At 43.9% G+C, this 15,124-nt stretch overlaps 1 protein-coding gene across 2 annotated transcripts in view; it reads left to right on the top strand.

Moving 5' to 3' along the window:
- Positions 1-15,124, top strand: part of SEC24B (SEC24 homolog B, COPII coat complex component) — a 115,829-nt gene that overhangs the window by 10,163 nt on the left and 90,542 nt on the right. For both annotated transcript variants that reach the window (XM_068281523.1, XM_068281531.1), the window contains exon 3: positions 4,059-4,211. In XM_068281523.1, the coding sequence (XP_068137624.1) occupies positions 4,059-4,211 (153 nt within the window). The remainder of the gene's footprint in view (positions 1-4,058; positions 4,212-15,124) is intronic.

The following is a 15,124-nucleotide window of genomic DNA, read 5'->3' as shown; positions in this document are numbered from 1 at the left end:
CTTAAGGAATAACATTCAGGACAAATCATAACATATACAAGTTTATTCAATAAAGAAGTCTGAAAATAATTGCAGTGGGGATTGTTAAGCCATTAAAGGGAACCTAAACTGAGAAGGATTTCTGGTTTTACTTTTAAAATAATACCAGTTGCCTGACTCTCCTGCTGATCCTGTGTCTCTAATACTTTTAGCCACAGCCCCTGAACAAGCATGCAGATCAGGTGCTCTGACTGAAGTCAGACTGGATTATCTGCATGCTTTTTTTAGGTGTGTTATTTAGCCGCTACTGCAGCCAAAGAGATCAGCAGGACTGCCAGGCAACTCTCAGTTAAGGTTCCCTTTAAAGTGAAGTGATATGGAGGCTGCCATATTTATTTCCTTTAAAACAATACCAGTTGCCTGACAGTCCTGCTGGTCTATTTGGCTGCAGTAGTATCTGAATTCAGAAACAAGAATTACACCAGAAACAAGCATGCATCTAAACTTCAGTTCTTACAAAATTGTCAAACACTTAATATACTTGTTCAGGGACTGTGGCTGAAAGTAGTATATGAGTAGTAGAGTATGCAGAGGATCAGCAGGACAGCCAGGCAACTAGTATTGCTTAAAAGGAAATAAATATGGCAGCCTCCATATCACCTCATCAGACTCCTCTCTCACATCGGGTTTACTTTAAAGAGAGGAGGAGTACTTCTAACACTCTTGTGACACACATAGAGTTATAATTGAAAAGTATGGCTATGTAGTAAGAGAGTAGCAGGTCTGTTACTGAGTGGCATTTACTGCTTAGCATTGCATAAACTGTAAATGAGCCCTTAAAGGGAACCTGAAGCTAGAATTATATGGAGGATGTCATATTTATTTTCTTTCAAACAATACCAGTTGCCTGGCAGCCCTGCTGATCTATTTGGCTGCAGTAGTGTTTTAATCACACCAGAAACAAGCATGCAGCTAATGTCCAATATTTGATCTGCTGCATACTTGTTCAGGGTCTATGGCTAAAAATATTAGAGGCAGAGAATCGGCAGTTTAGCCAGGCAACTGGTATTGCTTAAAAGGAAATAAATATGGCAGCCTCCATATCCCTTTCATTTCAGGTGTCCTTATACGGGAATCTGAAGCGAGAGGTATATGGAGGCTGCTATATTTTTTCCTTATAAACAATACCAGTTGTCTGGCAGTCCTGCTGATCATCCTGGCATCACTACGTGTGTGAATCACATAGCGGACACAAGCATTTAGCTAATCTTGTCAAATTTGTCAGAAACATCTACGGTACATGCTTGTTCAAGGTTTATGGCTAAAAGTATCAGAGATGCCAGGCAACTGGTATTGTTTAAAAGGAAATAAAAATGGCAGACTCCATACCCCTCTCACTTTATGTTCTCTTTAAAGTTTACATACATATGGTCCTTTGATGGGATGGAAATTATGGCATGACCATTTTGGACCAAATATTTTTCTGTAATAAATTCTAAGGGCCCTTTTCCACTAGCAATCGCAATCACAAATCACAAATGCCAGCGATTGCGATTGTGATTTTTCATTAATTCTGTTATGCGATTGCGATTTGCGATTTTCATTGCAATGCATTATCATTGTAAAAATCGCTCCAGCAAGCGATTGCGATTTGCGATTTCCAAAGCGAATCACTGTAGTGGAAAATACTTCTCGTGATTTCTATGATAAAGTAACAACCCTAGCGATTTAAAAATCACTAGCGATTTGCGATTTTGCGATTCAGCAATCACAATCGCTCTAGTGGAAAAGGGCCCTAACTGCAAGTGGGGGTAGTTCTAGCTGAGCATTAACAGAGGCTTGAGTGTCTCTGGCAATGTGCCCAGCAGTGAATTGGAAGATTTTCATTCACTGCAACAGTGAGCAGCATGTAGCCATTCCCTGTTACATTTGCATCCTCTTGGCTGAGGCTGCCAACAATAGGCCTTCATTCAGCAGACATTGCTATGTAGTGTCCATGGGATAGGTTGGTCATAGGTGCTGTTTGACTTATCAGCAGACCGGTTCTTCACGTCTGTGGCTAACTTTATGGTGGTTCTTCCTGGAACTATGTAAATGAATGACCAATTTGAATAACTTATTATTGCATAGATCAAATGAATAGTATCAGTTCTCTCCATAGGTTAAGTCAAGAGTTTGATTTAACCTCCCTAGCGGTATAATTCCCGCGGCCGCGGGAGGATTTTTTTTCACTTATTTTTTTTTTTAGCATGTAGCTAGCCTAGCGCTAGCTACATGCTTCCCCCCCCCCTCCCTGCGGCGTCCCCCCGTATCTTCCGATCGCCGCCGGTGCCGCTTGCCCATAAGGAAATCCCGTTCTGAACGGGATTACCTTGAGGGCTTCCCCCACGTCACCATGGCGACGAACGGAGTGACGTTGTGACGTCACAGGGAGTCCCGATCCACCCCATAGCGCAGCCTGGAGGCGATTGGCCAGGCTGCGCAAGGGGTATGCGGGGGGGCCCTATATCGCGGCGGGTAGCGGCGCATCGGCGGCGGGTGGCGGCGATCGGACCAAACATGCAGCTAGCAAAGTGCTAGCTGCGTGTTTGAAAAAAAAAATATGCAAATCGGCCCAGCGGGGCCTGAGGAATCCTCCGTGGCGGGTTACCCCGTGTCCAGCACGGGGTTAGCGCTAAGGAGGTAAATCTGCTGTGACTGTTTAGATTCTTCAAATCCTTCCTAGTTAATCCCCTGGGTCCTGCGTCCGTGTCATCGGAGTGCGCAGGGTCGCGCTCACATGTGGGGGTTGTGTGCGCGGGCTGAGAGGCCTGCTCTCTAGCGCCTGTTGTGCAACAGGCTAAATAAGCAGAAAGTTTTAATTACCATATTGATTTATTTATGTTGATTTGACCAGTTAAATAAAGAAATGATGAATGATCATTTCTTTAGTCTTTTTTAAGCACCAATGTCTTTCCTCTCAAAATACATGCTGCAAATAATGGTTTTGAAGCATTCAATTGCAAAATGAGTGGTTTGGTGTATTTGCCTTCTTAAAACAGAAGGAAATCTGCAATAATTCAGCTATAAGTGAACATTTGTGGTTACCCACAGTGCACTACTACTGAATATGCAAATTATCTTTTTTTGCCCTTGGAAAGCCAAGCAAGCATCCAGAACCGCTGGTGTATAGCAAGCATATAGCTTTAAATTTTACACAGCCATATCAAACCCACATGTAGACAGCCTGTTTTGGACTTTTTGTCCTCATCAGTACATGGCAGGGATTGATAAGGCTGTATGAGATGGGGCTTGGACCAGTACAACAGAGTAACCAAGCAGCTCAGGGTGAGTGGTGTGATGCAGCATATTTTGATGTTAGTGGAATTGCACTGTATTGTATCGCTCACTATTCGGTGCTAACCTAGTTAGCACGCCTAAAGGCTTTGGGCGTGCTAACTAGGGTGCCAAGTAGTTAGCACGCACCAAGCTGATTAAAATTGTGCGCAAAGTAATGTGCGCAAAACTTTGCACGTGCAAAGCCGGGTGTGCGCGAAACGTTTTGGATGTGCCCTAAACGTTGCACCCATGCAACGTTTAGGGCGCATCCAATGCGCCCTTATAGGCGCATCGGGAGCGCCGTTTCGCACGCACCAGGCTTTGCAAAGTTGGTTTAGGCATAAGGGGCTTTTCACAAGCGTGCTAACAGTTAGCACCGCTTTGTGAATCAAGCCCAATTTGTAATGCAACCAGTGATATGGCCCAGTGAGTACATACAGTATTTCCTAACAGGTTTCAGGACAGAAAATATGAGTGATAAGAAAATGGCTTTTCTAGTTTGTAGATATTTATCATTATGTACCATCACAGGCTTGGCCGTTCCTGAAAATTTGATAAAGGAGAATAAAGTATCATCAATTAAGTAATAGTTTGTTGCTTTTACTCTTTGGAGTATGAACAAAGGTAGTTTACCAAATAGTTTGCAAAGCATTACATTTTGGAGTTATGACTTTTTAAGGCGTACAGTCATTTTTTTATATATATTATCTGGACAAATGGATTGCTGTTCTGATTGGTTTTCATTTTCTCCATACATACAGTGTTGTCTTCTGCCTTTCATGTGGTAGGGCAGAAGTCGGAGACTGGGCAGCCTGCTCCTGGCTCTCTGGCAACATGCCCTCCTGTTACCAGCCAGTCATTAGAGCCTGCTTCAATGACCTCTGCACATCCAGCACAACCAGCAATACAACAAGGTAAATCCAGCTTTTGCATTTGGCTCAAAAATGTAACCTTATACAGAACTCCTAGCATGCTGCAAAACAAAAATGTCCCTCCCACATACTCACTGTGTAGGTTCATGTTATTGGAATAATGGTGATAAATGCCTTTAGGATTCTTTACCACCAGGACTTTGCGTTTTAGGGGACGTTATAGGTCGCATAACGTGCCCCTAACGCAACGCCTGGTGCTGCTGGAAGAGGACGCTACCAAGAGCTGCGTTATGCAGCTCTTGGTGCGCCTTTTTGTGCTGTGCGATGCGGAGACCACGTGATCCGCATCACGTGGTCCCGCCATCCAATCACCGCACAGAGTGGCCGCTCCAGGAAGTAAACACTGCACGTCACAGTGCAGTGAATATTAATTAGCCATGTGGCTGGCCGCGGAGGATGAGGGGAGACCTCCTCCTCCAACATTACTGAGCATGTGCAAACAGTCTAACGCGGCTTAGCCTCGTATAACGCACAGCATGCAGCACTTTCTGTTAACTTGCTGCGTTACAATGTAACGCAACGTGGGCACTGTGAATGAACAGCCCATTGATTTTCATTGCTCTGCGGTGGGCTGCGTTACAGGCTGCACTGACGTGCGCCTTTAACGTCCTACTGTGAAAGCAGCCTTAATGTAGAATCTAAAATAGAAAGTATGCATGCTAGAGGTCCTCTTGTACCCTAAAATGTTATTGGTCATTGTCTGGCATGCAACACACTCATTTCCCTGGAATGGAAAGTTTAGGAGGAGAACTCCAGCAGTCTTGTGCTGCTATTTCAGCCGCTAACTTAAAATCCTTTTACTGTATATCCTGGCTGTAAAATTTTAGGTAGTGTGTGCCACCTGCAGCCTTACACACAACTGAATCGTGGGGATTAGCACTCTGCAATCTGGGTGAAAGACTCTCTCTAGTGGTCCTGTTGTTCTATTAGCTAGCCTGTTGCAAGTTGCTTTGCTTTTAACTACTTAGGCCCCTTTTACACTTAGGGCTTGATTCACAAAGCCGTGCTAACTGTTTAGCACAGGCGTGCTAAATAATAATAATAATAATAATAATCCGAACATTTATATAGCGCTTTTCGCCTGTCGGACTCAAAGCGCTCAAGAGCTGCAGCAACTGGGACGCGCTCAGGAGGCCACCTGCAGTGTTATGGAGTCTTGCCTTGAACTCCTTACTGAATAGGTACTTGACCTAGCCAGGATTTGAACCCTGGTCTCCCATGTCAGAGGCAGTGCCCTTAACCAGTACTCTATTCACAGTTAGCACGTTAAGTGCCGTTCACGGACTTTTGTGCGCGCAAAGTGCCACGATTTGCGCGATCGCGGACTTTTGCGCGTGCAAATTGCCGACAATTTGCGCGCACAAAAGTCTGCGATCACGCGAATCGAGGCACTTGGCGTGCACAAATTTGCCGGCACTTTGCGCGCGTGCGCAAAAGTCCGCGAACGACACTTCACGTGCTAACTGTTTAGCACACCTGTGCTAAACAGTTAGCACGGCTTTGTGAATCAAGCCCTTATTCAGTTGCTCTCAGTTAAAACGGAAAGGAAACCATTTTTCAAAGTAAAGCCCATGCTTTCCTATGGCACCTTTCACACTTACCGCGTTTTAACTGAAATCTTCTTCCCAATGCACTGCTATGGAAAAAACGCATACTAACGCACATTAACGCATACCAACTGATTAAGTGTAAACGGGGGCCTAAAAGGACCTATCACAAAAATCTTTAAAATTTAAAATACACGTAAAACATACACAAATAAGAAGTACGTTTCTTCCAGAGTAAAATGAGGCATAAATTACTTTTCTCCTATGTTTCTGTCACTTACAGTAATTAGTAGAAATTTGACATTACCGACAGGTTTTGGACTAGCCCATCTTCTCATGGGGAGTTCTCTGTTTTTTTTTTTTTTAATCAATAAATCTTTGTTTTATAAAAATGTTCAACAATGAAACAATGATAAATCCAATAATCATATGTATAAGCAATTGTAGTTTGCATCACAAAAGATATTTTAGAACTAAGGTAGAACATAAAGATCATCAAATATCAAAGATGTTATTCTTTGAGAAACAAGTGGGCCCTGGACAAGCAACCTATCCAGGTGTCTAAACGCATCATGTCAGGATAGATGCCATCTCATGATAAGGCTGTAGTACAACAACATTTAAAGAGACTCCGTAACAAAAATTGCATCCTGTTTTTTATCATCCTACAAGTTCAATAAGCTATTCTAATGTGTTCTGGCTTACTGCAGCACTTTATACTATCACTGTCTCTGTAATAAATCAACTTATCTCTCTCTTGTCAGACTTGTCAGCCTGTGTCTGGAAGGCTGCCAAGTTCTTCAGTGTTGTGGTTCTGCTATGAACTCCTCCTTCCAGGCCCCTCTATGCACACTGCCTGTGTGTTATTTAGGATTAGAGCAGCTTCTCTCTTCTCTCTTATCTTTTACAAGCTGGATAAATCGTCCTCTGAGCTGGCTGGGATTTCACATACTGAAGAATTACAGACAAGGGCAAAGCTGTTTGCAGGAAGAAACAAGCAGCCTGAAACTTCAGTGCATGAGAGATGCAGGGGGAAAGAAACACACAAATGATCTCTTGAGATTCAAAAGGAAGGCTGTATACAGCCTGCTTGTGTATGAATGTATTTTCTATGTGTGGACATACTGTACATCAACCTACTTCCTGTTTTGGTGGCCATTTTGTTTGTTTATAAACAAACTTTTTAATACTGTTTTTAACCACTTTTAAAGAGAGTCTGAAGCGAGAATAAATCTCGCTTCAGACCTCATAAATAGCAGGGGCATGTGTGCCCCTGCTAAAACGCCGCTATAGCGCGGCTTAACGGGGGTCCCTTCACCCCCAAATCCCCCTCGATACACCGGGGGAGCGCTTCCTGGTTGGGGCAGGGCTAACCGCCGCAGCCCTGCCCCACGCGCGTCTGTCAGCGCGTATCTCCGCCTCTCCCCCGCCCCTCTCAGTCTTCCTTCACTGAGAGGGGCGGGGGAGAGGCGGCGATGCGCCGCTGACAGACGCGACTGGAGGCAGGGCTGCAGCCGTTAGCCCTGCCTCCAGGAAGAGACAGCCAGCGACCTTTTCACGACACACTTTTGCGGGGGGTGGGTTGGGGGTGAAGGGACCCCCGTTTAGCCGCGGGATAGCGGCGTTTTAGCAGGGGCACACGTGCCCCTGCTATTTATGAGCTCTGAAGCGAGATTTATTCTCGCTTCAGAGTCTCTTTAATGCGGCGAGGAGCGGCGAAATTGTGTCAGAGGGTAATAGGAGATGTCCCCTAACGCACTGGTATGTTTACTTTTGTGCGATTTTTTAACAATACAGATTCTCTTTAACACAGAAAATATACTGTATATTAGTAGCTTCCTAGGTATGAAGGTTTTTAAGGCGGGGAAATAGGCAGTAATGGGGACAGGGGAGTTAGTAATAGTAGAGGGCAAAGTTTGGTGTTCTACAATCATGAGAATTAGAGCTGCTTGTAAAACTGGTTAATTTGTGAGAGAGAAAGTAGACGGTCATGTAATGGGTAACATTCTCTATGGTGCAGAAAGCTACATTAGTGATGGGGTCTTACCATGCGGATTGATCACTTGGCCATTTGATAGAGAATTCAAATAAAGAGGGATTTGTAGAATATCTTTGCTCTCTTAGTGATCTTTCCATGTGTAAATTTAGATCAACTTGATTTTTTGATTGACATATGGAAGGAATGTCAGTAGTACCCTAGTTTTGTAAAAGGAGTGATCTGGCTGCACAGATAATGTGAGATATGATCAGTCTGAATTTAAAAGGAAAGTCTTCCAGTCCGACATGGAGAGCAAGTTTTGCAGAGATACTTGGAGGTTTATGTAATATCTTACCTGTAAGTCTAAATATTAAGTGCCAATAATAGTTGATTTTTGGTTAATACCATAGAATATGGGATAGTGATCCAACAGGTTTTCTTTATTTTTAAAAGCACTTAGTGAATGGCAGTTGCTCCCTCCAACTGCCAAAATAGTGTGCAGCGAGCAGGGAGGCTGGCCAACATTGTAAAAAATATTTTTCAGGGAATGTCTTTATAAAGAACTAGTGGACCTAAGCCCGTTTAAAAACGGGCTAGGTCTGTGCCTAATGTGCCACGTGCGACGCACACGCCCGCCCCTTCTGGCCCCGTCCTTCTCCGGCTCTCAGCAGTGTCTCTGCGTCCCTGCACATGCGCAGTGCACAAAAAGGACGGACGGACATGGGATGCAGCGACACTTGCCTTTTATTAGATAGGATAAAGGCCATGCTGAGAATCCCCCATGAAGAAATGGACTAACCTAAAACCTGCCGGTAATGTCAGATTTTTACTACATATTGTAAGTGACAGCAAGATGGGAGAAAAGTAATGTATGGCTCATTTTACTGGGGAAGAAATGTACTTCTTATTTGTTTCTGTTTGAATTTTAAGATTTTTGTGACAGTTCCTCTTTAAGGACCAAATACTGCTGGTACCGCAAAACGGTACTCGCCGTCGATTCGCTGCATTGATCAGCTGCTCTTGTCGGTCACTCCGTTCTTTTATCCTCGCAGGTCCCTCTATGTAAGCTTACAGGAAGTGTTGTTATTATGTACGCTTACAGGAAGTGTACTGTGGATGGGAAACTTTTTTTTTTTCTTCAGAATTATTGCGCGGCTTCTCATAAAAGCCGCCGATCATTGCTATGGGGATCTCCTGGTGAGCGGGCGGCAACGTGAACGAGCAAGTGGGAGTGTGGACAGCGGTGTTGGTGGCGGGAATTCGTATATCTACTACCTAGGTGTGAAAGTAAAGTTTTAAAGTGAACCGGAGGTGAGAGTAATATGGAGGCTGCCATATTTATTTCCTTTTAATCAAATACTAGTTGTCTGGCAGTCCTGCTGATCTATTTGGCTGCAGTAGTGAACCGAATTACACCAAAAACAAACAAGCAGCTAATCTTATTGTCAGAAACCCCCGACCTGCTGCATGCTTCTTCAGGGTCTATGGTTGAAAGTATTAGAGGCAGAGGACCAGCAGGGCAGCCAAGCTGGTATTGCTTAAAAGAAACTAAATATGGCAGCCTCCATATTATTCTCACCTCGGGTTCCCTTTAAAGAGGCATAGATATACTGTAAAGAGGCGGCAAAGTGGTTAATCACACTAGGGCCCTTTTCCACTAGAGTGATTGTGATTGCTGAATCGCAAAATCGCAAATCGCTAGTGATTTTTAAATCGCTAGAGTTGTTACTTTATCATAGAAATCCCGAGAAGTATTTTCCACTACAGTGATTCGATTTGGAAATCGCTAATCGCAAATATTCCAAAGTGCCTGTGTGCGACAGCTTGAGAGTGCTTAGTATATCTAGAGAGACAGACCTCCTCAAAGTCACTACGCCAAAAACACATTAAGGCCCTTTTCCACTAGCTGCGTTTTTGCCAAAAACGCATGCGTTTGCGGATTCTGAAGTGCAGCCTGTTTAAAATAAGAATTTTGGGTGGCCTTTTCCACTGCTGCATTCCAATTTTTTTTTTTTTAAGAAACGCATGTCTGTGAGATTATGATGCGTTTTGCGTTTCAATGTAAAGTATAGGAATGTGTGAAAAACGCATAGAAATGCGTTTTGTATTGAAAAAATCAAGACAACACTTGCCAATCAGAAAAACGGAAAATGCAAACGCATAAAAAACGCACATCAAAATTGGGAAAACGTATGCGGTTGCAGTTTTGTTTTGCAGTGGAAAAGAGCCCTCAAACCATTTTAACCATGCAAAGAGGCCTTGTAGGTGTCTTATGGCAAAGGCCACAGTTCCCATTCAGTTTTAGGAATCAACAAAATATCAGCAGTTCAGAAAGAGTTTGTACACTGTGTCCTGGCTGCTGATTTTCATACAATTTACATGCTCCATTGTTAAGATGCTAAATGCGGTTGAAACCTGGTGTTGTGATGCTGAAAGGCAGATGGGGAGTCTGCAAAATCAGACATAGCTTTGTGCACCGTTCTACAAAAAACAGCCACAATCATGTTTATAAAGTTGTTAAAAATGAGTCCTTCATTAGCAGAACTTCACCAAAAACATGTTTTCTTTTGATAAATCCACTCATTTGGTGGGCAAAATCTTTCTAACTTGGTGTGCTGCTTTTAGATGAGAAATGGTGGCTCATAACATTTATTCTAGATTTTAAATTGTATCCTCCCCAAGATGTATTCAAATACATTTTATGTGATATCAAGTACTCTTTAAAGAACTCCACCTTTAAAAATGGATAACTGGCCCTTATACCGTAAGATGATAAATGGCAAAGGCCTTTTTTTCTTTGGGTATCTTACAAGTTGCAGTCATGCCTGCTGACATTGGGCTGCCACTTTTAATCACATTTCATATTCTGCATGATTTGGAAAGCAACTAGACCTCTTGCAGTTTTTTATTGGAGGCATTTAGGTCTTGTAATTATGCCATCTATGCTACATTACAGCTGAGTGGCTTTCACTGATAGACCGTAAGCAGAGACATGGGCATCAATTCACCAAGCAATATCACATTCGGTAATGCTGAAAACTGCTGATTTTACAGAGCACTTAGTGTCAATTTACCAAGGCTGTTACTGCATGAAAAGCTGAAATTACCGAGCAGTGAGGTAAATTACCGACTTGTTAAATAAATACCTCAACAAATGCCAGTGAATGTCAGTAAATGCCAATTCACCAAGGTTACAGCATGCGGTAAAACACAGTTCCATTACCCACAGTTCTCTTCTGTATCCGTGCGAGACTCGCAGAAGCAGAGCAGCAAGCAGAGAGATTATGAAAGAAAACAAGGTTCCTCTGCCACCCTTCGGCAGTTTAACCTCTTAAAGTGTACCAGAGACGTCAGCTAGTAAAGATTTTTTACTTACCCGGGGCTTCCATCAGTCCCATAAGCATGGATGCATCCCTCGCCGTCCTCCCGCGTGCCTCCGTTAAGTGGCAATCAGCTCCGGTATTCAGCTCAGTGACGTCAGCAGGAGGCTGCCTACGCAAGTGCAGAAGACCCCGGCTTACATCACTGAGTCAGATTGGACCCAACTGAGCCGAATACCGGAGCTGATTGCCACTTAACAGATGCATGCGGGAGGACGGCGAGGGACGTGTCCATGCTTAATGGGGCTGGAGGAAGCCCCGGGTAAGTAAAATATCTTCAATAGTGGTCATCTCTGGGTTTCTTTAAGTTCCTGTTTGAAAATGCAAAGGAGCTAGTGGGGGAAATGAACTAAGCAGGGCATGTATAAAGTCTCTTGGACTTCATCTAAGGCTACATTGTGGCAAATAAATAAAATCTTATGAAAGACTAATGGAGACTAGATTCAGAGCAAACAGAGGCAGTATAACAAAACATGTACATCTAAAGGGATGTCAGGATGCCTCTTCCTAGTGTAATGCGGTTTCTGCATGGAACAGCATGTAACAACACAGATACTGACAACTAGGGTTTGGTAAATGACTGAACTTTTACCGGAAGTTGTGAAAATATTGGTGAATTAGCACACAAAAGTCTAAAATATCGAATGTGGTATTTTCCTGACTATTGGAGTGAAACTTTTCCCAATGGGAAGAGTAGGCCTTATTTATCAAATTCTCTAGAGGAAAAGCCAGCTCTTGGTGCCAGTTAAAAATCAGTGTTTAAAGGGAAGATCCGCGCATGATATAAAAAACAAACTGCACTTACTTGGGGCTTCTTCCAGCTCCTGGCAGTCGATCGGTGCCCTCGCCGCAGCTCTTTTCCCTCCCGGCGTCCAGCGGTGAAGAAGCCGACCTCGCCGGGTTGGCTTCCATGCGCTCCACGGCACAGGTCACGGGTGTAAGTGACGTCATCTGGTCTCTACTGCTCAGTAGAGACCCGATGATGTCCCTACACCACGTGACCCCCCGCCGTGGAGCGCATGGAAGCCGACCTGGCGAGGTCGGCTTCTTCACCGCTGGACGCCGGGAGGGAGAGGAGCTGCGACGAGGGCACCGATCGACTGCCAGGAGCTGGAAGAAGCCCCAGGTAAGTGCAGTTTGTTTTTTATATCATGCGCGGTTCTTCACTTTAAGATTCATGTTTGTACCGTATTTGTTCCACTATCAACTCTTTCCATCCCTAATAAATGAGCAGAATGTGGAGCAGTGCATGCATACATGTACGTGTTAATCCAATAGAGCAGTAACCAGCAGCAGAGAGTCAAAACCTATCCTGATTTTTCTTGAGTTTTTAACTAAAGGCATTGTGACACTAACCTTACACTGGATCTCCTATTATAGAACTCAAGTATTGTAGAAGGACTAGTAGGACTAGGTTAATTTAAATGTTCCATTGCAAACTATCCTATATAATACCATATTTTTCGCCGTATAAGACGCGGTTTCTCTCCCCAAAAAATGGGGTGAAAAAGTCCCTGCGTCTTATACGGCAAAGGCAGGGAATCCCCGACTTAGGAACGCCCACCGATACGAACCGCGACCCACCATCATCGGGGATTCCCTGCCTGTGTGTCCTGCTGTGGCCATCTAATCCCCCTGCCGCCGCTTGCCTCTACCCCCTCTGCCGCCGCTTGCCTCTACCCCCTCCTGTGTTGCCGGGTCCCCCCATCAATGGCGCGTCATTACAAGCCGGCACTAGAGGAAGCCGGATGTCTTCAATCGTCCCGGGCAAGATGGAGGAGGTAAGCTGCTGCCTCTGCTCACACGGTGGGGGGGACCCTGCAACACAGGAGGGGGTAGAGGCAAGCGGCGGGGGGGGGGGGGGAGATTAGATGGCCACAGCAGGACACTTGGGGGCGGACAGCAGGGCATAGGAGGACACCATTTGGAGTAGGTCATGTACAAGATGCTCCTGAAATATGGACGCACCAGGTTAAGATTTTTTTTTTCCTTGGTTTTTGGCCTCTAAACCTAGGTGCGTCTTATACGGCGAAAAATACGGGTAATAGGCAACTGTCCCTGCGTACAGCCTCACACAGACAGGAGGACAGGGAGCCATGCGTGCGCAGTACATGCGGCGGGCGGCGGCGAAAAACAGACTCTATAGCCCGTTTTTAAACGGGCTTGGGTCTGCTAGTAAACTATAAAAACTGTTGTCCTAGCAAGCATGATTTAATGTGTACAATTTGTTTGCACAATCTGCTGTTTTTGCTTTTTTAAGAAGTTCACCTTTTATAGTATCGATGCAGTAATTCTCTGGGAAGTTGACATTCTGTGAGTATTTTATTTGCTGTACCCGTCCAGTGTAAATAAACTTTTGGCAGGGGAGCAGCAGAAGCAGAGCTAACCCTTTAGTGCACTGGAGAAGCTATCAGATCCTGCTCAGGACCATAATCTCTGCAGGTAAGGAAATGTCCAAATTGCATTGTTGCACCCCTTAAACAGAGACAACTCTTTCTGCACTGAAGAAGTAGAGGGTCTGACAATAGACTGTCGGAAGGGCTGGGTTATCGTTCATTTAGTAAATGCAAGGCCTTATACACAGCTAACTCGGACAGTGTATGACAATTGTAACCTGGTTGTTCATTTTCTTCTGTACCAGTGTCCTTACTTATGCCTAGAAAAGGCATTGGTAATTATTGTAATTTAGCAGATCTTTAAAGCAAATAATACCTGTGCATGGCTAAAAATAGTAGTGTGACAGCATGTGTGTGTTTTGGCAGAAGACCGAAGGTAGGAGGAGAAAAAACTGTAAAAATGTTTTATGATCCTGTTATAAAATTTTGTTATGAAAACTTTCCAAGGACTAGTCTCCTCCTCTGACGTACACAGTACCTTACATAAGTATTCACATCTTGGACTGTAGGTACAATTTATAGGGATGCAGCCTGCAATTAAATTAGATTTTATTTGAATTTTACTACTTGATTCAAGTTTTACATAAATTTTGTCAAATAGAAAATAGACTTTTGTTGGTTGAGTAAAGAGGAACTCTGAGCAAAATGTATGAAAGACATGATGACTCAATTCAATTCACCTTTTCTCCTAAGTTTTCTCCTAGGAGACAATGTTTCATCTTTTGATGCATGGTAACTATTTAGCACTCTGCAATTGAAAAAGTAGGTGAAAAATTAGTGCCAAAATGTCCTCATTTCCTTGCTTGCTGCTGGCTTCAAAGTCAAAATATCGCCAAGGAGAAAAAGTAAATTTAAGCCACAATGTTTTCAAATGCTTGCAAAGTTAAATGTATATTACAGCATGCGGATGAGTTCATTCCCTTTGGGTTTGCCCTAGGTCAGCGCTGGGCAAACTATGGCCCGTGGGTGCGCTGCTCTCTGGCCCTCCGACAGGCGGCCGGATTCCCCTCCTTTCCCCCTCCCTCAGTGAAAAGTTGCGAGCATGTGCTGCGTAAAGTTTGCCCCAGGCCTGCCCTAGATAGAATATGGTTGGAGCATTCAACTATGACTGCAGCTGAATTCTATGATGAACAGTTGCTGCTACTTGTTAACGATAAAGTGCCCTGGAAAATGTCAGCGCTGTATGAATTAATAATTTAAATGATTGTAATACTGTAGTAAAATATTCGCTTGATCAATATTGTATTTTCCTGGGGGAGGTGCTGAAAAAATCAATATGACTGCACTTGTTTTGGGATGACAACAGTAATCCGTTACTTGGAATTCACTCCCCCATTGTGATGCAGTGGCCAGCTAAACTACATAACAACTCCAACCATTGCAAGTCAGCATAGTCAGCTGGCTATTAGCAGATGCCAGGAATCTTTTACAAATCATGGCAAGTTTACAGCTGTCTCCAACAAGCAGCTAGTGCAAAAGGGTATACTGCTTGTATCATGCAGAATGGACAGAATAATGATGTCATCACTATATTCAAGTTTGCAAGCTTTAGTTTTTGAAGTTATCCAATCGGAGAAAGTCAGGAATGCATATG

Source organism: Hyperolius riggenbachi, chromosome 1, assembly GCF_040937935.1.
Source record: "Hyperolius riggenbachi isolate aHypRig1 chromosome 1, aHypRig1.pri, whole genome shotgun sequence".
Classification (NCBI taxonomy): Eukaryota; Metazoa; Chordata; class Amphibia; order Anura; family Hyperoliidae; genus Hyperolius; species Hyperolius riggenbachi.
This window is presented reverse-complemented; position numbering and strand designations above follow the sequence as displayed.